Raw genomic sequence first — 22,098 nt, forward strand, 5'->3', positions numbered from 1 at the left:
CACCAGACGCAATAGACTGGATAAGGCCTATTATTTCTTATCTGAAAATCTTGTCTTTACTGTGGCCTGTTTTGAGGTTTGACAGATATTCATGCTTTTGAGTAATGTGTGCTCAGTGTCGAGCTGCTCTGGTTAGTCTGTATTTGGCAGTTGACAACCATTTACAAAATTAGCTGAACATTGCCTTTTAAATGAAACTTTCACTACTAATAGTGGGATAGGAGGGACACAGATTTTAAAAACGCACGTAGGGAGATAATAGTCAAAAAAATATAGATCTCACCTCAGTTTTAAGTTTTCTCCTTTTTTTTAATGAATCTTTCAGAGCACTTCTTGTTAAGCCTAACTACATTGGGGAGAATGGAGTTTATCTGTATTTTAGCTATAGTTGCGTTGCTGTCTTTGAACTCGGTAAGGCCTGAAAGGGTTTGCATTTGTTCAGAGGCTTGCAGGTATTCAACAGATGTTCTCTAAAGCTTCACAAAGAAACCAGGACAATCGTGGGTGTATGCATGTTCAGGTGCTGCCTCACTGTATGATCATTTTTCTTGATAAAATGCAAAGTCTTTTGCTGTGAAAATGTATTGTGCTTATTTTTAATAGCATTCTTGTAACCTGTTGCTTTTTCATTTTCAGTTGTTATAGCCGCTGATGGTGTGTTAAAGGTATGAACACTTTAATTATTTGTAGAGAGCTGCCGCTGCTTGACTTGATGTTTTGATGCCTAGTGAATAAGGTTGATACTCTAATATCTGTTTATTTTTTATTTATTTTTGCCAGATCTGTGATTTTGGTGCCTCAAGGTTTCACTCCCATACAACACACATGTCATTAGTGGGCACTTTTCCATGGATGGCCCCAGAAGTTATCCAAAGTCTCCCAGTGTCTGAAACATGTGACACATACTCGTATGGAGTGGTGAGTGCTTCTCACTTCCCTACGTGTAGTAGCAGATCTCTAGTGTGACAGAACTCATGTGATGCAGGAACAGCAATTCTAAATAAGGACGACAAAAAGCATCACACTTTTTTTTCTGACTGACCCATAATTTATGATTACATGCTTGAAAATGATAGGAAGAACAGTGTCTTGCATGTTTAGTAAGATCCTTATCTGATTAGATTAGCAGTGTGCCAGCGTGGGAAGCGCGTGCTTTACCACAAGTATTCGGTGTATGTCTGAAGGCTTGCAAGAGCCACCGAACAATCTGCATCATGAATCTCTGCTTGTGTTTTTTAGTGGAATGGAAGAGAAAAAGGTTGTGTTGCAATAGGTGTGTAACAGGATGAACTCATTAGGATTCCACTTTCCATAAAATGGAGTGTCACTGATTTTATATTAAAAAGTAAGCCACTTCTCCATGCTTAATTGTTTGAAAGACCCTGCTGTCATTAGCTGTGAGAACAGAAGACTGTGCCTCTTGTGGTGGTAGAGTCCGCATCTAAACATTTAGCAAAGGCCAGCATGGCTTTGCCATTTTTCTGAAGGGGGAACAATCCGTTATGGTTCATCACAGTGTCAGGTTTGCAGGTACCATAATGTGAATTATTTCACCCTGTCCACAGTTAAACTCTAATTTGGTTTTGCTCTGCAATACAGAATAGGCTAGAAATAGCCAATTGTGTGCCTTTCTCTGACAGAGAACAATAATGAATACTTTGGGGGGACAAAGGCATATCTGTGTATTAACCATTTTTGGGTTTGAATTCAACCAGTGGGTGGCAGAATGAGGAATTCTTTCAGTACCTGTCAAGTATTGCCTCTTTCTCTTTGAGGGATGGGAGGAGGCAGATGTGAGGGAGGCACTATTGTTTTAAGCTAGCACCTATGACAATACGTAGCAAAGCTGATGTCCCAATGGAAGATGACTTAAACGTTTTGCCAAACAGTTGTTTACAGTGAAAATAAGATACGAGATGATGTGGCGTCGCTTACAAATTAAAGATTGAAGGTTTGCAAGGAGGGAGAAAAAGCCTATATTGGCAGACTCAAAATCCTTGCTTGCTTAACTGAACTAGGTCACAAACAGTAAGAGAACATAAGCTAACAAATGTAAATGTTAATGTAAACTGTTACTGGAAGCCATGGCATATTATCCACTGAAGGGAAACATTCCAGTTTCAAAACAAAGCAAAAATGTTAGAGGAGAAATTCCAAAAATGGTCTTATAGCTCAGACTACCCACATAGTCATCTTGGTGTGAATTGACTTTAAATAATGTTCTAGAAGTGGGAGAAGGTAAGAAATTACTTAATATCTTATCATGTCAACTATTACCAGAGCCTTGGGATCAGTATGTCACGGGTAGTTTATTTTTCCTCATCCAAAAAGTAAAGCTCCTTTGATAGTTCTGTGCTTGGAGGTAAAACTCAACTACCCTCCATACGAAAGCAGTTCGGTGTTGCTAGAGTATTTTAATGTGGTTGCGGATGTATAGTGCTACTTTAGTATGCCTAAGAATATTTGACCCACATTTTCTAATATATTTTTTTTGAACTAATGTGTCCTACTGTGGGTAGAAGCTTATGAATTCATAAGCACTTAGGAATGAATTTGTGTTTTTATAACTCTAGTCTTGGAAAACTGTTGTTTTCAGAGGAGATGCGGGGGTAAAAATGAGGAATGGCACTGGCCCAAGTTACCTGTTCATGCAATTACTGACATAATGGGGTTATACCAACAAGGAATTGTCCGAATATAATATGGAAAGTTGGAATCTCCTTATAATAAGTTATAGGAATCAGAGAATTAATTAGAGACTGAAAACAAACAAACAAAAAAATCTTAGAAAGGGTATTTTTGTCTCTTCAAATGATTATCATCTATAAAAACAAAATTTAAAGAATCCCTTCTCAAAGTGTAACACTTACCAGCAGCTTTTGTGCTAGAGAGACAAATCTGCTTTTCTTCAGTTAAAGTCCTGTTAACGAAGAACAGAATCCTTTCAAATGTAAACTAGTAGATGCTAGGAATAGATGTTCTGTTTGATTCTGTTTGCAATATTTGTCGCCTTCCCCATGGTTTTCTTTAATTTCTTTTATGCTATTTTTTTTCTTCCAACCAGTCTGTGATTTTAAATATTCCGCTTAAGGTGTTTGAGAGCTTTTTTCCATCAGGTGTCAAAGTCTTTCTGCAACCATACAGGCCTGTGTTGCTCCTCAGCTAAAATGAATTTTCTTCTTTGTGACCAGTTGCATACATATTTATAGCTAATGTTCAGATTAGTTTGTCCTGCTCTTCATGGATGGTTAAATAGGTCCATATAGTCTCGTTGAGATATATAGTAAATAATTCATAATACTGCCATGAAATGCTAAAGCTAAATGTTCCAGGAGACTTACTACAACACAAAGCCAGATCTTGCACTTTCCTTCAGCCACGTTGTGATTCTCTTTTCTAATCCATTTCCAAATCCATACATTGAACAACAGATACCAAGTGTTACAAGTGATCAACCCAGAAATGAATCTATGATTGTGTGTGTTGCTCAAAAATGATTCCGTGCTTCTCTTCCAGATATGAAAGTGTATATGGGATGACAATGTTCACTCTAAAAGCTGTTTTGAAATCATGAAGATACATGCTCAGAATATATTATCATGCAAAAATTGTTTGTAGTACACTGCAGTGTGTGTGTATCAGTATAAATGTTTAATCATACAAAGCTTATGCCATGTAGCTGAATTATTTTAACACAAGAACAAAAAAGTAAAAGCATTAATTGGCTATTGGTAGCATGGAGGCTGCCGTTAAATGTAGCAGCTGTTACGCTCCTAGCAATAATTCATACATTGCTTTAGCTATGAGAACATACGTTATTTATAGAGGGAATGTTGGCCAGCTCCAGGGGTTATCCCTTGCTCTTTTTGAAAAAAATTATGAGATCTTTAACTTTCACTTGGATCAATGCAGAGCAGACTGACCTAATTTTCATGCCTAAGGGCAGCACCTCTGAGAGTACAACACGTTCTGCTCACGCTGTACTTCTGCTGATCGTGGCTCCTGACCCTCATCTGGGAACACTTTGCTACCAAGAGAAAACACTTATTTTTTTTCAGTGAAGGTGTTCAGAGTGTTTGTTTTTTCTCAAATTACTCATTTGGATGTTCCCTATCCTATATGGCACTTTGAGTCTTTGTTGGCTTTGCACTGGGGCGGGGATGTGAGGGTTTTGGTTTTTTTTTTTCCGTTTGGTTGTTGTCACATAGTTGAGAAGATAAAAATTGAAACACACAGCTGAGCTGACAGAAGTGTGTCAGCTTTTTCTGGAGATGGTATAATTCTTATTCTCAGCTTCATGCAGAGGATGAACATTCATACATGTGTCTCTCCTTTCTGTTTCTCTGTGTGCAAAGAAGAGCTCAGCATCTTGAATCATTCTAGATCATTCTATTGACTCATTCAATAGAATCATTCTACAATTCTATGATTCTATGATCTTCAGAGGCCACAGCTTACAAACCACTACGTTAAATGATCTTGCTTTGTTTTCCATCGTTGTGTCTAGCGTGGCTGTTTCTCTGAGCGCCTGTTGTCCATCATCACAGAGACGTGAGGTCCTCAGGAAAGCAGATGATCCTCACCATCAGAGATGGGAGGGGAAGTGAACCATGTCAGTATCAATTAAATTACAAGAGAAATGGAAGATAGGTTGATTTGCACATGAGGTGAGCTGGGGAGCCAGTTCTGAACGTGAACATAGCGTACCTTGCAATAAAGAGGCTGGGGTAAGTCAGGTTGAGGTGCTTTTTCTGGTGCTGAATGACCCTGGGGGCAGGAAGAGACAAATAAAAATGCAGAAGATACCTATTTGCTGCTTTTTAAAAGACTGATAGTGCAATCATTCACCTTGGCTGATGATTCAGGGTAGCTAATTCATGAGACAGGGTTGAAGGCTCCTATAAAACTGAAGACAGAGACACGTCACCATTGGAAGGAAAGGCTTTATCTACACCATTGGCCTGAATGTGAAATTTGCATTGTTGTTAGAACATTTTCTAAACCTGTGTAAATAAATACAAGGATTTCTGATATCCCCCTTTGTATCTTTTACTTTCTTATACTATTAGTAAATAATAAGGCATTAAGAAAAATTCTCCATATTGTGTCAGATGTTATACTGTTTTTCTCTTGAAGTGTTTGAAGCCAGCACTGTTGGTTTAAGAAGGCAGTGATCCTTACAGGCAGTGGAAATAAACACTATAAAGGTGTCATGATAAAGGAATTCTGCGCAAAATGTTCTGCACAAAATTAATGTGCATGAACGAAACAAGACAACCCTTACAATTCAATCTTCTGAAAGAAAGGTAGCAGAGCAGTAGAGTTTGTCCAAACTTGATGTTTGGACATCCAAACTGATGTCCAAACTTGAGTTTCTTCTCTGTGTTTTCCTGGAGCAGCCGTACAGATGAAGTGGTTCTACAAGGCTGCTCAACTGCACGTTTGATTTGGTCCAGGGGCTTTTGTTTACAGCTGGCTGTTTTGTACACTGCTTTGTGGTCTGAAGTACACGGTACTGCTAAATTACTTTCTTCTCTCACAGTTAATTTTCTTTCTCTACCAGTAGAGAGGTGATAATTGGAATTACAAATTGAGGTGCCTTTTTTTCTTTTTCTTCTAAAAGGAATGAATTGACGCAAACGGGAGAGTTGAATACCTCTATGATAGCTTTCCCCATATATTTCTTATTGTCAGGAAAACTGTCCTTTTACTTATTTTTCCAAGATACCCTTACCTTTACTAATCAGTCTTCTGACTCAAGCAGAATTATTCAAATAGGTCTATTGATGGAGTACCCCGTTCACTTGATTAAAGGCCCAACTCTGCTGCAATGCTTTTTGTTCTGCTTGAGCAGCGTCTGCCAATATTCTTGCATTTACTTTCTAATTACCTTCATAGCTGGCCAGAGTCCATTCAAAATGATGTAGCTGGAATAAGCCTGGGTACTAACTCCAATAGTGAGGATATAGAGACTTGCATAAGGATCTTAATGCATTTGGTCAGATCCTACATAAATGATGGGGTTTTTTGTTGATATGCTGGGTATGTGAGCAGAAGAAAAAGTTTGCATGTATATATTTGTAACAAGATACGTATATGAAGGTTCTAATTTTAAAAAAATGAGAGAGGAAAAAAAAAAAAAGAGACACATACAAGTGAAGGTACAAAGTGCCTGTTAATTTGGTTGAACTCCAATATGTGGTCCCAATGGCAGAAAAGCAAGTTGGATTCATTGAACTTGAAGCCTTTTTGGTGATGCCAAACTCTTTTCTACAGAGTAGCTTGGATTGTTGGGTATTGTGTCACCAAAATGCTAAAAGCACGCAAAATGAGATCTTTCTATATCGAAGGACAGTGCATCTATAAGATATCGAGGAGAACAAAGTAATTTTCTATATGCTGTATAGTGTTTAGTTTAACATAATCGCATACTTGGAGATGAACAATTACAGTTTTGATTGAAAAATTGTATTTAATATTTTCATAGGCATATCATAGGAGGAAAATAGCTTTTGGATTGTATTCTGACTATGGGGAAGCACTAGTTGCAATCGTACAGAAATATTTTTAAGTGCAAAATGACTGCAAAGCAAAGATGTGTCTAGTTGGGGCTGAGAAGGAGAGGAGTTCATTGTCTTCCCAAGTCTCAACTGCCAAATGTGAACTTTATAGTGTACAAAGAAAGTAAAAAGCGTTTTCCATGGCTCTTGCAAAATTGTAGGCATTAGATCCCACACAACCCAGTTTTTCGTCTGGGCTTTTCTGTAGAGGAAAAAGCAGAAACATTCAAATTAATTTAGTGAGAGGATCTTGCACACAAACACTGGTCCAAGTTCTGCAAATGGAAACTGGTTGCCTGATAATTGGATACAGAATAGGGCTGTATCAAGGTTTAATAATGTATTTAAAATACAAAGTACAGAAATAAAAATTCTTTTCTTTTTTTCTGTTCCAGGTTCTCTGGGAGATGCTAACAAGGGAGGTCCCCTTTAAAGGCTTGGAAGGATTACAAGTAGCTTGGCTTGTAGTGGAAAAAAACGAGGTAAGACTACGTTTCTACATTCAGGTACATAGATCAGAAAACAGTATTGGGGTTTTGCAAAAGACTTTTTCATCTTCTTCAAATTGAAAGTAAGTTCACGCGTATGGAAAGATTAGCAGTAGGAGCTAACACAAAGGGTCAAAGTGATGTTATTCCTCATGAATGGACCCTTTACATCTAATTGTTGCAGCTTCACGTCGTGATGCTGTAGATCAAAAATTGTACAAGTACTGTACTAGTTTCTCAGTCTCAATTGTAAAACCTAGGGGTTTGTTCTTAGTGATGAAAGAAGCCATTGCGTCCAAGGTAGGGGAACAGTTTAACTCCATCTCCTGCGTTTAGGACATCTTTTTACTGGCCGGGAGTTGATATATCTGTAAGAGACCTTCAGCTACTTCAACTTAACTCTCCCAGCAGGAGTCACTATAGTACAAGAAACTGCCGCTTAGATGAAAATTTCAAAAATAAAAGAAGAAAAAATAGTTTTAAAAAAAGAGAGAAATTACAGTTTTGCCACCTACGTTCAACACTACATTGAAGATGAGCTCCTCACTGGTATCGGCAAGGCTGTGGCATAGCTGCAAGCCTCCTCACGCAGAGTCTTTCCATTTCAAAAGCACTTCAGTGGTGTAAACACCGTTTGTACAGTGTCCCCAGCCTCGCTTTTCTTCTTCTCACAAATTGAGGCTTTCAGTTAGTTGGACATGTGAGCGTATATCTGAACACATAGTCCCTTGATATCAAAGACAGTAACTACATTTAAAAAACATTTAAAGTTGTGACTGTACCACACACAGACAAGCATGGAAATCCTCCACAAAGATGAAACCTCCTCTATCTAGACACAGCGGAAGCTTGGGAAACATTACAATGGCGAGGCAGTAGCTGTACAATACAGATACCTATTATTCTACATAAACTGTTTCTCAAAATGCTTTAAACAGAGGAGTTTCCTCCTCATAGTTTAATATTTTTTGTTGGTGTTTTTTTTTTTCCCCTCTCTTTTTTTTTTTTTTCTTCTATTTGAGGACTGGATTAATTCCAGTGAGTGATACTGTGATATACCGATTAGTTGGAAATGCTACACTAACAGTGTGAAGATTATGAATGTGGCCTTCTACAGTGTTTATCAGAGCAGGAGGCACAAAGAGACTCTTTCTCCTTAGGAAAAGCTTCGTACATCATTTTGAAGGACTGAACCAAAAAGCCTTCCTTCCATCAACTGTATTTCTTTCCTCTGCCTACCACATGCAGTTTTATGTAAGGGCTACACAGTGGCATTGGGAATGTTGTGAAGAGATGTCGTCATTTGCAGAAAGTTGGCAGAGGGTACAACACACATTTCTCTACAGTTTTCCAGAGCAAGGAACTGTGTAAAACACAGTATGAACAAAATGTGACATGACACTTATTTTACTCATGGCTGAAGAAACCTCAGGGGTGACATTTTCAGAGCCAGCTGTTTGTCTGCCAGGTACCACTAGCCTGTTGCTACCATCTTCTCTGGAAGGGTGCCAGGGAGCTTAGAGGGCGTTAACGCTTGCTTAGATGGTTTTTATTTTTTCTGGCCATGATTTAGGGAACGTGCCCGGCATAAGCCTTGTAAAAGTCAGCTTGTGCTACTTTTCTTCAGAGTTTCTATGTCCCAAAGCAAGTGGGAGGGTCAGGTTCTGCTCTCACTTTGCTCTGTTGACATCAGTGGGGTTGCGTGGTTCCCGTTCACAACAGAATTGAATCACTGTTGAGCCAGTCCTTCATTTTTTGCGCTGCAAGTCTCTTGTTAAAATCAGTGTGGGACTGAGGCCAAAGCGTAAATGCGTAGGGTTAAAAATCTCCCTTTGCAAAGCCTGAGCCCAACAAATGAAGTGGATTTTAATTATTCTGTATGAGTCTTTTCCAACTCTGCATAATTTCACAGCATTATTTTTATTCTGGTAGAGTTTCTATATAATTATATATATATTTTTTTAATCCAGAAAATAAAAACATGAGAGTTCAGATTATGCTAGGCATGATCTCATAATAAATTACCACTGAGAAACGTCATCTTTATTATAATACGACACTTTTGGAACCTACTACTTCTTTATTACATGACAGATAACATCCTGCACAAGCGAGACATATAAATGGTGATTACAACTGATTTTCCACCTCCTGGAACAGTGAGGGTTACAGGCAAATACTGTAGCAAGACTAGCCAGTGTATTTTTAGGCTAATGACTCAACCAGAGATCAAGCACCAGTACAGTTTGTTTATGCATTGTACAAATTTCTGTGTATTTCTCGCAGCGAAAGCTTTGCACCTTAAGGTATTACATTATTTTAATAATTAAACTCCAAAGTGCCCTGGCTCTGTATCTCATATTTCCAGTTTTCATGGTGTTCAAATGCTTGTGCAGCAGAATTTAGTTTGGCTGATGGGGTTTGTAAGGCTGGGCAGGTCACGTTGCAGTAATGTAATGGTACAATTTGACATAACTTGCTCTGCTTTGCTTCTGAAATGCCAAGAGTAGGACAGATCAAGGGGTCTTCCTGGCAGGTTGGTCTGAACAAGACTGTAGGATCTGGTTCTCACCTGTTGCAAGACAAGGAACCCTTTTTCCAGCTTGACCCCTCTTATATTTGGACCCGTTTTCACTGAGGAACTGTTTTTTGTGTATGTTTTTTTTTAATTTAGTATGAAACATCTGAAGTCAGTTAACTGCCTTAGCGAGAGCAGAGGCATCTCCTTATATGTGTAGTGTTGTTGGGATGCACAGCATTAATCTCAACTGGAGAGGCTTTGCTATCCAGGTGTGTGTATATGAGAACAGATTTGCTTTTAGGCTTTCCAGTGTGGAGGCAGAGTCTTTAAACTAAAAATCCTCTAAGACTGACAGAGGGAATCTTTTCGTGGTTTAAAACTCTCAGTAAAGGAAATCAAACGAGCTTCAAACTAATTCTCTGTAGTTAGCGGTCCTGGCCTATAACCAGCAACTCCTTGTCTTCAGTCATCAGGAAATATTTATATGAGTTCACTGTGCTCTGTGAGTGCTTTCTGAGATCTGTGTGTCCTCATTAATCCTTCTGACCACAGGCTCGTGAAACGTCTCTTGTGTCATGTAGAGCTTCACTTAACTCTTTTCAACTCACTTAATGTAATCTACATTTCAGCCATTTGTTGTATCAAAAGTAGTATTGTACAGCTGGATCATCTGTGTGGGAGAAAGGAATTAAGGCAGGCTGTACATTATACCTATCTTGACAAGCATCTTAGAATACCATGCAGTAACCTCCACAAACTGTTATGTTTTAGTATTAAAAGTAGTTTGCCTTGTTTTCGCTTCCTTGTCTCCAAGCTTTCTTAAGCAACTCCATTTGTGCATTTGTTCCATTCCTTTTTTATAGGTCTATTAATTTGTACATATTGCTAGCGTTAATAATTTTGACTTTTCTTTTTCATAGCTCAATCCTTAGTTCTTATATTGTGTTTAAATGAAACAAGAGTCTGTTTTACTTCTTGTAGTTGTGTTGCTGTTATAGGGGATCTATTAGTAGCAGCTTAAAGGGAAATGCTTCCAGTAACTGGTACATTCTCTCTCCTTTAGAGATTAACCATTCCAAGCAGTTGTCCCAGAAGTTTTGCAGAACTGATGCACCAATGTTGGGATGCTGATTCAAAGGTAATTTAATTTGTGTTTGATTTCTACACCACCCCATCCCTCCCCGGCCTTGTTTGGCTAAGTGTGTTACTGTTTCTTTGGGGGACAAGTCCCAGCTAACACCATTGCTGCATGACAGTAGACACATTTCTTCACAAAGACAACCAAGAGTGTCTTTTTTTAAATGTGTTTACATATTTGTACCTAAATGTCTCTCTTTCCCTTTTAATCCCTAATTTACCTGTCTACTGAAGACAATGCCTGTAAATAGGGTGAGATAGTAGCCATTTTGGAACAAGTGAAAAATTGTTCTTATCTATTTTCTTTCAGTAGTTAATATTTAATCTTTCTCGGATGTATGTGTATGCCTTCCTTGTGTTGAAAACCTGTAAAGAATAAGTTAATCCATAAAATGTGGGTAGGAAAGGCAGCAACATATTCTAAATTAATGTTAAACCTTTCCTAATCTTTTCCCTTAGGACTTTGTATGATGAGCTTATAATTATTATACTGTAATAATATAATAATAGAAGTATTGTAGTATATACTGCTTAAGCACGAAAACAGAGTAAAAATACAGGTTAGAGCCAAACCGTTGTCACTGTTAATCTGCCCCTCTGAGAATAAACTAAAAGGGAAATCAAAGAGAGTGTTTACTCAGTGAAAGATTTTGTAGGTTGCAGGTGTTACCTTCTTTAAATTGACTCTGCTACCATCCTGTTGTACATAAAACTGGCTGGAAAGAGCCTGTGGGCAAGCTAGCTTTATTACCAAGTATTAGCATACATTTCCTTTGCCTATGAAGGAATTTGAGAGAGGGAAAGATAGTTAAGGAAAGGAAATTATGCTCTTTTTCTCAAGTCAAGGCACCAGGAAGAACTTTGGTCCTTTAAACTCAGAAGAAAGTTAACTACTACTTCAGAGAGACTAAGATTAATTCCAAGGTGAATTATAGCACTTAGGTGCTCTAAAGCGAGAATTTACTCCCAGAGAGTAGCCACAGAAGAGCAATAGCAATATGAGAAAGGAGATATCCCTTCCTGGCTTCCTTTTTTTTTTTTTTTTTTTTTTTTTTAATTTTAAGCAAGGAGTTGCTTTCCTACAGAATAAATCTGGAAGCCTGAGATCCATCATCAGTGTGTGGTTTCTGCATAAACACCCATTTAAATGCTATTCACAATATCTCCCTCTTTATTCTTTCCACAGAAGGGAGGGGAGAAAAATGCTTTGAGTCTTTTAATCTACAAGTAGACTGTTTAAGTTCTAGGTCAGTAATTACTGAAGAGCACTTTCCAGTGGGAATTAACGTTTCTCTAATAACTACTCCCAAGCATCAGCATCACTACCAAATGCCACAGAATAAGAACTATTGGAGCTTCTTTTCTGTAATTGCCGCACATACTAGCTCAGCTCGCACTCTGGCTGTATATAAGTGTACAGAGGAGAGGGAGGGATCTGCATGTTGTAAAAGAAGGGTGCCCAGCCATCGGGCTGAGTTCTGTCTGCGTGAGCAATTCACCTGGGTTTGGGCTGGTTCCTAGGAGCGTTGTTCCCAGAGGCACCTCTGATCTGTGCAAAGAGTGAATCTCAGGTTAGATGGGTTTTTTGACAGTCTGCTCTTTGCTACTTTTTTCATGCAGCTTCTCTTCTGTTAAGCAATTATAAATGCTTTGTTCACGTGGCTGAAATGGAGTAATCTCTGGTCACAGTTTGGGCATGTGACTACCTTATTCAGTCACGTGTTGGGAAAGGATCGCTACTTACAGCTCTCAAAAATGCCTTGATAAAAGGCTGTGTGGCCTACACGAGCCAAAAGATGGAGCACACTCCTCTAAAATACTGCTCTCTGTAACATTCCCTCTTTGCCAGGATTAGTTTTAGAAAATCAGATAGTGGATGCGTGAACAAGTTACTGAAGGTCAAGTGGGGGTGAGCTTGAGGATGTCGGCTGCTCAAAAGCAATTGCTAACGTGCATACTTTCAGCCCACAGAAAGCACAAGGTATCTGTAGGTGGCTTACTGCTGAGGAAAGAGGGATGTGCATTTACTGTGGAGCTAAGGAATACACTTGGAGAGCTGCTGCAGAGCAGCTGGAGTGTCAGACTCTGCTCAGGCAGTGCAACTTCCTCATGGGAATGGACAGAGTTATTAACTTTGCTTTGAATTCTTAAGAATTTCTTCATACATGGAGAAAAATGTCTGCAGTGCATTGCTCCACGTGATATTTGTAATGGTAGTCTTTATAAAGTTTAAACTGTGGTAGTTGAAACAGTCCCTAGTGGGTTCAAAGCGTTTTACTAAAATGCTAATTATTAATTATTTTAAGTTAGTACTTATTAAAGAATAATATCTGTCTTAACTAAGTCTCTTAAATAACTACTTCCACATGTTAAAATCCCTACCAAACCAGCTGCTTTTGCCTGGGTACTAGATAATTGTACAAACAAGGTTGCTCATCACTGATGCCTTTGTTTACTGGGGATACTGGCTTTTGAGACACAGGTGAGTGGTTCTTTCTCATTTCATCTGTTCCTTCAGTTTATCCCCACTTTAACATCAAAGATGTTTATAAATTACTGGACATTTTAATGGAAACCAGAAACCTAGGAACAGAGAAGCAGCAAGAAAGAAAAGCCATATGGGTTAAATATCCTGGTTTTATGCAGACCTGTTTAGTAAGAAATACTGAGTGGAAGGAAACAGTGAAAACATTAGCCAGAATTATTTCTAGAGGGGCATATATTTTAAAGATTTTTGTATGAGACATCACGGATATAAAGGGAAGCAATTTTCAAAGGCGACTCGTGCCTCGATATTTTAAGAATCTCTTATGAGGAATGACTTGAGATGCCTGATTTTCTCGAAAGCGCTAAGCAGTCATCCACTCAGAAGAAGATTTTTTTAAAAAAAAAAGCTTCTTAGCTTGGGCTTCCAGTTTCAACAATCACTAATTGCCAGTTTTAACCAGGTATCAGTCTGCACTTAGAGTGCATTTATTAAATCTGAAATTATTCTTGTCTAGGGGGAAGAAACCACCACATGGCAGTGTAGACTTGTGCCTTCCTGACAGCTTTGCCTCCTGGGAAAGCTGGTACCTGTAAATGTGGCAGGGTAGCTGGTGGCTGGTCACAGAAATGGCACAGCCAGAGATGTACAAGCTTTGTCAGTACTGTACGACTGTGCGTTTGGTCCAGCTCTAGTTGCACGACTCAACAGCTCCTTTGCCTGTAGTGTAGGACCCAAAGAGCGTATGTTGCTGCTCTTTCCAAATCAGTCAGTCGGTGCTTTCACCTGCCCTTAGTAAAGCCCTGTTCTCTGTCATTGTCTCCACTCCAGTTACTCCAGGCAGGCCTGACAGTAGTGTTGACTGTGCTCACTTGGTGTCAGCCCTGCCCTGTACTTCCTGGCATACTCTTGAGAAAGAATCATAGAATGGTTTGGGTTGGAAGGGATCTTAAAGATCATCTTGTTCCACCCCCCCTTGCCATGGGCAGGGACACCTCCCACTAGACGAGGTTGTGCAAAGCCCCATCCAGCCTGGTGTTGAACACTTCCAGGGATGAAGCATCCACAACCTCCCTGGGCAACTTGTTCCAGTGCCTCACCACCCTCACGGTAAAGAATTTCTTCCTGATATCCAATCTAAATCTACTCTCTTTCAGTTTAAAACCGTTACCCCATGTCCTATCATTACACTCCCTGATAGAGTCCCTCCACATCTTTCCTGTGGGCCCCCTTTAGGTACTGGAAAGCATCTAAAGGTCTCCCTGGCGCCTTCTCCAGGCTGAACAACCCCAGCTCCCTCAGCTTGTCCTCACAGCAGAGGGGCTCCAGAAGAAGGACCAAGGAAAACTCGTGGAAGTGTTTTGTAAAAGAATCCTACATAAGCCATAAAATATTGTAATCAATGCAGCATGGGGATGTTTGCCCTTTGTCTCTTTCTGAAAACAGAATTAGTTTAGTAAAGGCACGTTATGCACCTGCCAGTCTATGGACTGTACGTAGCAGCAGCAGGACCCTGGTGTATTGGTGGGGAGCCACGATCTCCTGTCTGGCAGCTTCCTCACCATTTGGGAAGCTCTTTAATCCCCTCAACAGGTCACACCCACTGGGGTGGTTACAAGAGATGCAGCTGTAGCAGCAAGAAGGCTGTGAGGGCTGTTGGAAAGTTCTCCTTACCCAAAACTGCACCAGAGTTGTGTTGCCCCGGTTGGTGCCAGTGGTGCATTTAGTGCTTTGTACCCCCTCCTGCAACATGCTCCCTGACTGGGGAGATTGGAGCTCTTCCCGGGCATGTTCAGGGGCTCTGCTCAGCCATGGCAGGTCTTAGCAGCATCATTGCACGTAGGGGGACAACTGCTGCCTCCCCCAGCCGCCCTGTAAATGCAGGGGGACCCGTTGGGCTTCCACACTGGGACTAGATGCTGGGTAGGCCCCTGCTGCCATGCTGCTTGACATGCCTGGGTTGCCACTCTGTGGATGCCAGGCTGGGGGCCAGAAGCACATGGTGGTGGGGGCAAGCGCTGCAAAGAAAATCTGCATCGCTCATCCAACTGCCCGCTGCCTGAAATCATGGAGATGGACCAAAAAATGACAGACAAAGCCTCCAGTTACAGCCAAATAGCGCAGCATTGCAGTATGAGAGAGCTTGTCTTTTTTTTTTTTTTTTTTTTTGTTATGCATTTGACACTTTTTCATGCTGTTTGACATTTAAAATAAAGAAATTGTCTTTCTTTTATAATGTGGAAATCACTTGGATCTTCCTGGGAGAGACACCTCAGCATTGTTCCTAATTGTTTTTGTGCTCCCAAATTAAAATGCACGTTTTAATTGTGGCATCTGTAATTTTAGCAGAAATGGTATAATTACAGGCGCGATAGAGAGAGAATGTGCATCATCCCCTTATTATGTATCTACATTTTGTTTCAACCTTTTGTCTCAACCTTGTCTGGGGTCTGTCAAACAGACTAACAGAGTCAGCGCTCTTTCAAGAAACACATTTAACTCTGGCTTTTTCAGTTTTCAGTTATTATCATACTTCATAGCTTCCTTTTGGGACTAAGGGGAAAGTAGAAAATACAGATAAGTTTTAACCGCTCTCTGTGACCAGTGAGCACAGTGGGTGCTGGATGGAGAGCCCAGGAACAGAAAGTTCAGTAAATGAGGCCAGGACAGAAGACCCCAGGCACCAGTGACACGAGCTTGGCTGCCAGGCGAGACGTCCTTGTCTAGCCTCAGTCTTACCTCCTTCCCTGGCTGCTCCTGAGTAGCTAAGGGAGAGGGTTTTGTAGAAAGTCAGTCCTTCTCTGCAAGCCAGAAACCCATTTTTGATGGGCAGCTAAATAGCTTGTTCACACAATAAAGAGTTTGGGTTACTTACCTGTAAAAGGGCATCTGTCTAATTACCAGTTGCTAATGGGTCTGACCTTCTCTTTTTGGCAGTATTTCCTTCTTAGCTTGAGGAAAACTTTATTATTTAGAGTTAAGAATCTTCATGGTTATTGATGCTACTAATGTCGTTTAACACTCTTATTGAGTACCAAAAGGTTTTACTGGTAGATATGGGAGACCAAGCTAAGGCTTGAGTCCTGGTACTTTATGTGACTCTTCCCAAACTGACCTTTTCTTCAACGGGAAGAACAAAAAAAACCTCACAAATTTACAAATACACAGGATGCTGTATTCAGAAAGCAGCATCCCAATTGCTGTTGCTTGCAGTCTTCCAGTTGAAAAATTCCTGCAACTAATTTTACATAGTTGTATATGAATGCAAACGCTGTGTTTTGTTTTGGTGTTTTTCTTTTTTTGTTTTTTGTCTTCAGAAAAGGCCATCTTTCAAGCAGATCATTTCAATCCTGGAATCCATGTCAAATGACAGCAACCTTCCAGACCAGTGTAACTCATTCCTGCATAACAAGGCGGAGTGGAGGTAAGTTTCCTTCATCCCAAAAATGAAAGAACGTGGTTTTCCTTTGAAATGGTGTGAGTCCATATTCTTCAGAAGGACATCAGACTCCGGTGATGTATTAGTAGAAAATATCTGTGTTGTGGTATTTTTAGAACGTAACTTACCTTGTTTTTTTTTCAGGAATGCCCAGAATGTTGTGAAACTTGTATTAGGAGCCAATACACTTAGCTGTACCCTGTATTTATTATTACACTGGTTTAGGTATCATGGTATTTATGGGTTTGTGATGCACATCTTAAAACCAATTATGCGTTTTTCAGTCAATAATACGAGGGTGAAACAATGTCTGTCTGATGCAATTTTCATAGAAAATGTATAGGCATATGTTTATATTTAAAAAAAAAAAAAGGGATAAAGGGCATAAAAGGATACACTTTCAAACCATGCCTCCATTTGTCTTTGCTTGTATATGTTCTGCCATTTTTTCTGCATTCTCTCCTTTGTATTAACCTGTGTCCCCGCATTCAGCATATGCCCAGGCCAGCCCTAGTTTTGCGTAGTGCACCCGCATTGCCTGAGCATGTGACTTTACCCGTTGCTGGCTGGAATTTTTATTCATAAGTGATTATAAACAGAGATGAGAGCCGAGAAAATTTTATTACATGACACAGTTTTACAGTAAAAGTTCCAGCCTATTTTCGTCATGTGCCAAAAACTTCTTAAAAAAAAAAAAAAAAAAGGCAAGCCTGTCCCTGAAGCTTATTTGTCAGGCAGAAAGCTTGCTGATTCGCAGTACATCCTTCTGTTTGGAAAAGAAAATTTGAAAACAGATCTGCATGGGCAGGAGATTTTTACCAGACGATCGTGCCTCAGTCTATATTAAGCGGCGCTGGCCCCGCTCCAGGTAAGCTGGGAGCAGAGATATTGAAAAGATTCCCTGCCTGCAGCCGGGGCCGGGAATCGAAGAACCCCTGGAGCAGGGCTGTGGGTGGATGGAGGACGGGGGTGGGCAGAGCCCACGGAGACGGGGCTTGTCTCAAAACCAGCATCCCACGTTTCCTCCGCGGACTTCCAACCAAGGCAAATCGCGACGTATCGTTTTAATCGGGCGAGTGGAAAAAGTGAGCTGGCGATCACATGGTGGGAGTTATTATAAATAGCCCGGGCCGGGGCCGCTCCTGCCCTGACTCAGCGGCGACGGCGGCGGCGCGCCACCTCCTGGCGACAGCCGCGACCTGCGGCACCCGCACCGCCACCGGGGCGGCGGGGCCCGGGCCGCGCTCCCCTGCGGAGGGGGCTGCGAGGGGTGGACGCCCCCTTCCAACCCCCGGAGTGGTCCCGTGGGATGTGCTCGGTCACTGATTTTATCCGTGGTGGTGCTTTTACGAGCCATCAGGATGCTCTCTCCCCAGCCCCCAATCCATATTCTAAGGCTCGGGACAAATTTCAGGTATTTAGAGTATAAAAACATATTTCTTGGTTACCATTAATTATGTAGACTCTGGACATTGTGGTTTTGGTAGCAGATGGAATAGAATACAAGGAGTGTTGGAAGAAAAATATCCCCCAGGGAGGGGTTTCTTATACACTCCTGGATAGTAAAAATAATTATTTAAAAGATGAGCAAGTACTCAAATTCCTCTAGAAGAAGCAAATAACTACTTAAATCTTGCTAATATAGCAGAATAAAAGCCATGCTAATTGACATTTGGTTACATTAAACTTCTCTTTTCTTACTAAACTGATTAATTTCTTGGAGTGTGACTCAAGTAGCCCAAGTATTTCTTGCAAATTTTATTTTGATGGACCTGAATTGTTCAGATGAGGAGTGGCTAACAAGGTGTTAATTAAAAGCCATGGAGAAACAAAAAGTTCTTTGGCACTACCGAGTCATGGGAAAACGTCTTACCATGGAGACTTGTGTTAAAGGTAAATTTGGTGGGTCTCTTTTTTTTTTTTTTTTTTTTTTTTTTTAAGAATAAATAACTTGGAGACAAGGAACTATGAGAGAGAAAAAATGATTTCATGATAGGGCATGATTTGCCTGAAAGCAAAGTTGATTTCTGAATTAAGCCGAAATGAAACACAAAGTGCAGAAAGATCCCAAGTCGTGTGGGGACTTGCTCAGGAGCTGGGTGAGAGCGACACTCTCATACGTCAGTTCTGGTAACGGCTGCCTTCCCTGATGCAAAAGCCATGTCTGTACGGAAACACTCATGAAGGTTAAGCCAAATTAATAGAAAGTATTCAAAAAATATGCAAGTTAGAGTAGATGAAGGAGTTGTATACATAAAGTGATCCCAAGGGATAAACAAAAGCAGACTAAGACCATTTCTGAGAACGGTTGCGCAGAAGTTCAATGTGGTTTAACTTCTGCATTGAAAAATGTTTGCTTTTTACTCATTGCTCTTTTTTTTAATTATTTTATTTTTTATCCTGTAGTGATTTGCAAAGAGATAGTTGGACCAGCAGTAGGGAAAGAATGAGATGTATTACCAAGAAATAGGGAATTTTAATGAAGCCTGGCTGTCAGAGCCCTGGAGAAGGATGGGCTTGGGAAAAGTGAAGGTGACGCTTGTTCTTTGAGGGACATCCAAATTAGTGATCCACATACCGCACTTTCACAAGGATACTGCTCTTATCAAAGCAAATCAAAGCTCAGACAAGCTGGATTACATTTTTTCCCACTCAAAAAAAGAGCAGGTTTGTTTTGTGTAGAGACGTGCAAAAAATGCATCTGTAACAGCAGGTAACCAGTCTTCAGCCTCTCTGACTGGCTGACTTGAAAACTGAGAGTGGGCTCAGTTTATGCAGGACTCACAGAGGTGACAAGATAAATGACACTTTGACCTATCTTTAGTGTGGTCTTATTTGCAATATTTACTGGTCTTGATGTTTCTGTTAATAATACATTAATAATAATTAATACATTAATCTGCCTGTTCTGTCGTTTCCTTAAAATAAGTCAGTATTTTATTTCCTAACTGTTCTACCCTTCACATTTTTATTATTTTATCAAATAGCAGCCCTATCTTACGGCTCAGTTGCACGGGTCTGCCTTCATGTCTTTCTCAAGTCACTTTTATTACAGTAGGAAAAAATTACTATTGAAGTAATGATGTTCCAATTCAGTGAGACATCACATTTGTCTGCATTTAGTCATATATACTAACTGCATTTCTCCTTCTACCCTCTCCCCACGAGCGGCTGTTCTAATGATTAAAATAGTCTATTAGGGATACTTATATTAGTGTATCAGTAGCAATTCAAGACATATAAACAAATGCCAGTCATTATTTTTAATCTGTGAGTGTTCATCATTATAATTTCTAACAGTACAGTATACATTCCTCAGTGTCACAGAATGAGATTATTCTAGAAAAGACAGTGTGCTCAGACTGCAGAACTACAGGAGCAAACAAATCCACATGCTCTACCATGTATAATGTTTCAAGCTGCTTCATTTATGAAGTAAGACTCATTAACTGGGCAATGTACGGTAGCTCTCTCTTTAATTACACAGTTTTATTATACAGTGGAATTATTTCTCAGAATGCAACTGTTTTCACAGGCTGACCTTTTATTATAAGAGAAGTTTCTGTCTAATGAAGAGAGGTAATTACCACACAAAATAGACTTTTGACATATAGAAAGCTATTGTTACCAGGACTTTCCTAGTGCAGAATGTTATTTAAAAGAGAACCTTAATTTACATATTTTAAAAATTACAGAGTTGTGTGTAAGTAGTAGTGAAGTTGAGAGACAAACTAAGGAAAGCAGCACTTGCAACTATCCTCCCCCGCAGTAGATTGCATAGTATATATTGCACCTGGCAGAAGGGTTTTACAAAGGGAAATGCACGCTTGGAGTCACTTTCTGACCTTTTATCTAGAGCGTTTTTGTTTTGTTCCTTTATTAGGATGGATGTTTTTTCCTTCATTAGGATGTGTGACCACTTTCCCCCCAGCACCGGGATCAGCCCCTCACCTTTGCATGCCTAAATATGGGAGAGGGTTTTGCTTGAAATCTGAAGCATAATAATTGCGAGGGGCATTTGTTCTGACCACTACATCGAAGAGCTCGCTCAGCGGGATTTAAGTGTGATAAATGCCCTTGCCCCAGGTGGCTGATTTTTGCAGTAGAATTAAGCGTGGTCGTAGAGTTTGCTCGTTCTCCCACCCCTGAATCCTTTCACTGTACTTTGTGAGCTTTACTCTCTGACAGAGGTGTGTTACTAAAATAAAAAAAATCTATAAGATTTGGAATATTTAAGTTGTTTCATTGACTTAAAATTTGTGTATGCATTTTCCCACATTGAGAGGCTGAACTCCTTTAGGTTGATACTGGAGAACTTAATCATGCCATGCTAGGGCAGGATATTTACAGGAAGAAATACTCACTTTTTTCCTATTATCTCCCCACCCCCATCCCCCCAATAGAAATGAAAACTAACTCTGTTAGTCCTTTTATTTTCTTTTTGAAAACATCAGAAGGAGGAGATTTTGTTTATGGCGTGTTTATGAAGGGAAGAAGTTGTGAAAGTTTGAGCAGAAGATTTGGCATTGCAGAGTCTCAGTAGCTATCTTCAGAGCTCTCTTTAGGATCTCTTGTCTCCTTAGGAGCGTGCTCTCTCCAGGAGGAAAATGAAACGCTGCAGTTGATGATTCCCACGCTGTGAATAGGGAACAGTTGAAGTACTGGTCAGGACACAGGTGGCAGGCAGTGCACAGTCTCCCAAACAGTCACAGAAACGGTTTGTTAAATGCAAATGCAACCTCTGATCCAAATGGGAGGTTTTTCTTTGGTTATCCCACAAGCAAAAAATGTGGCTGAATTTAGTGGCAGAATTACTTTTGTGTACTTTCTAGTATTCACCCATGCATTTGCAGCGCAAAACTTGTTCAACTCTTTTCCAAGAGTTCAGTTCAGTTCGTGTATTTAAAAGATACTGCCTGTCAGGAAGCATGTCAAAGGAAATCGCTTTCTTAGGGGATGAGGCACATGCAGTGCAAGCCAATAAAGACAGTATCTTGAAGCTTCTTAGAGTACTGCCCTCATTTCCTGCCTTTCTTATTTTTCACACCTTTGCATGTATGGTGAGAAGCAGAGGAAAGTACCAAATCCTTTTATTAACTATGCCAGACTTGAGAAGCTTGTATTTGTAGCCTTTTGCAGGGCTGGGTCGTATCATGGTTTATATTCTTGTTCTTTTATCCTCACCTAGAGAAACAGGAAGGTAAGTGGGAAGAACAGCCTAGTGCTGGTTCTGTGTATTTTGAGTATAAGTCCAAATAATATTTATAGCCAAGTTATAAACCCAGGCAGCGGGGCCTCTTAGACTGCCCGTGTTGTGTTGCTAATGATTGACCTGTTACTAGTTCTTAGTGCAGTTTCTTTATGATTAAGATCATGTTTCACGATGTTGAGGGAAAAGACAGCATTTTAGTTTTTAAAATGTTGTTATTATATGGCGTTTTACTCTTTCAAATGTTATTTTTCTTCAA

At 40.0% G+C, this 22,098-nt stretch overlaps 1 protein-coding gene across 5 annotated transcripts in view; it reads left to right on the forward strand.

Moving 5' to 3' along the window:
- MAP3K20 (mitogen-activated protein kinase kinase kinase 20) overlaps nt 1-22,098 on the forward strand; it is a 96,062-nt gene that overhangs the window by 37,598 nt on the left and 36,366 nt on the right. For all 5 annotated transcript variants that reach the window (XM_054207728.1, XM_054207725.1, XM_054207724.1 and 2 more), the window contains 5 exons: nt 637-665; nt 781-918; nt 6,956-7,042; nt 10,633-10,707; nt 16,509-16,615. In XM_054207728.1, the coding sequence (XP_054063703.1) occupies nt 637-665; nt 781-918; nt 6,956-7,042; nt 10,633-10,707; nt 16,509-16,615 (436 nt within the window). The remainder of the gene's footprint in view (nt 1-636; nt 666-780; nt 919-6,955; nt 7,043-10,632; nt 10,708-16,508; nt 16,616-22,098) is intronic.

This window comes from Rissa tridactyla, chromosome 7 (assembly GCF_028500815.1).
Source record: "Rissa tridactyla isolate bRisTri1 chromosome 7, bRisTri1.patW.cur.20221130, whole genome shotgun sequence".
NCBI lineage: Eukaryota > Metazoa > Chordata > Aves > Charadriiformes > Laridae > Rissa > Rissa tridactyla.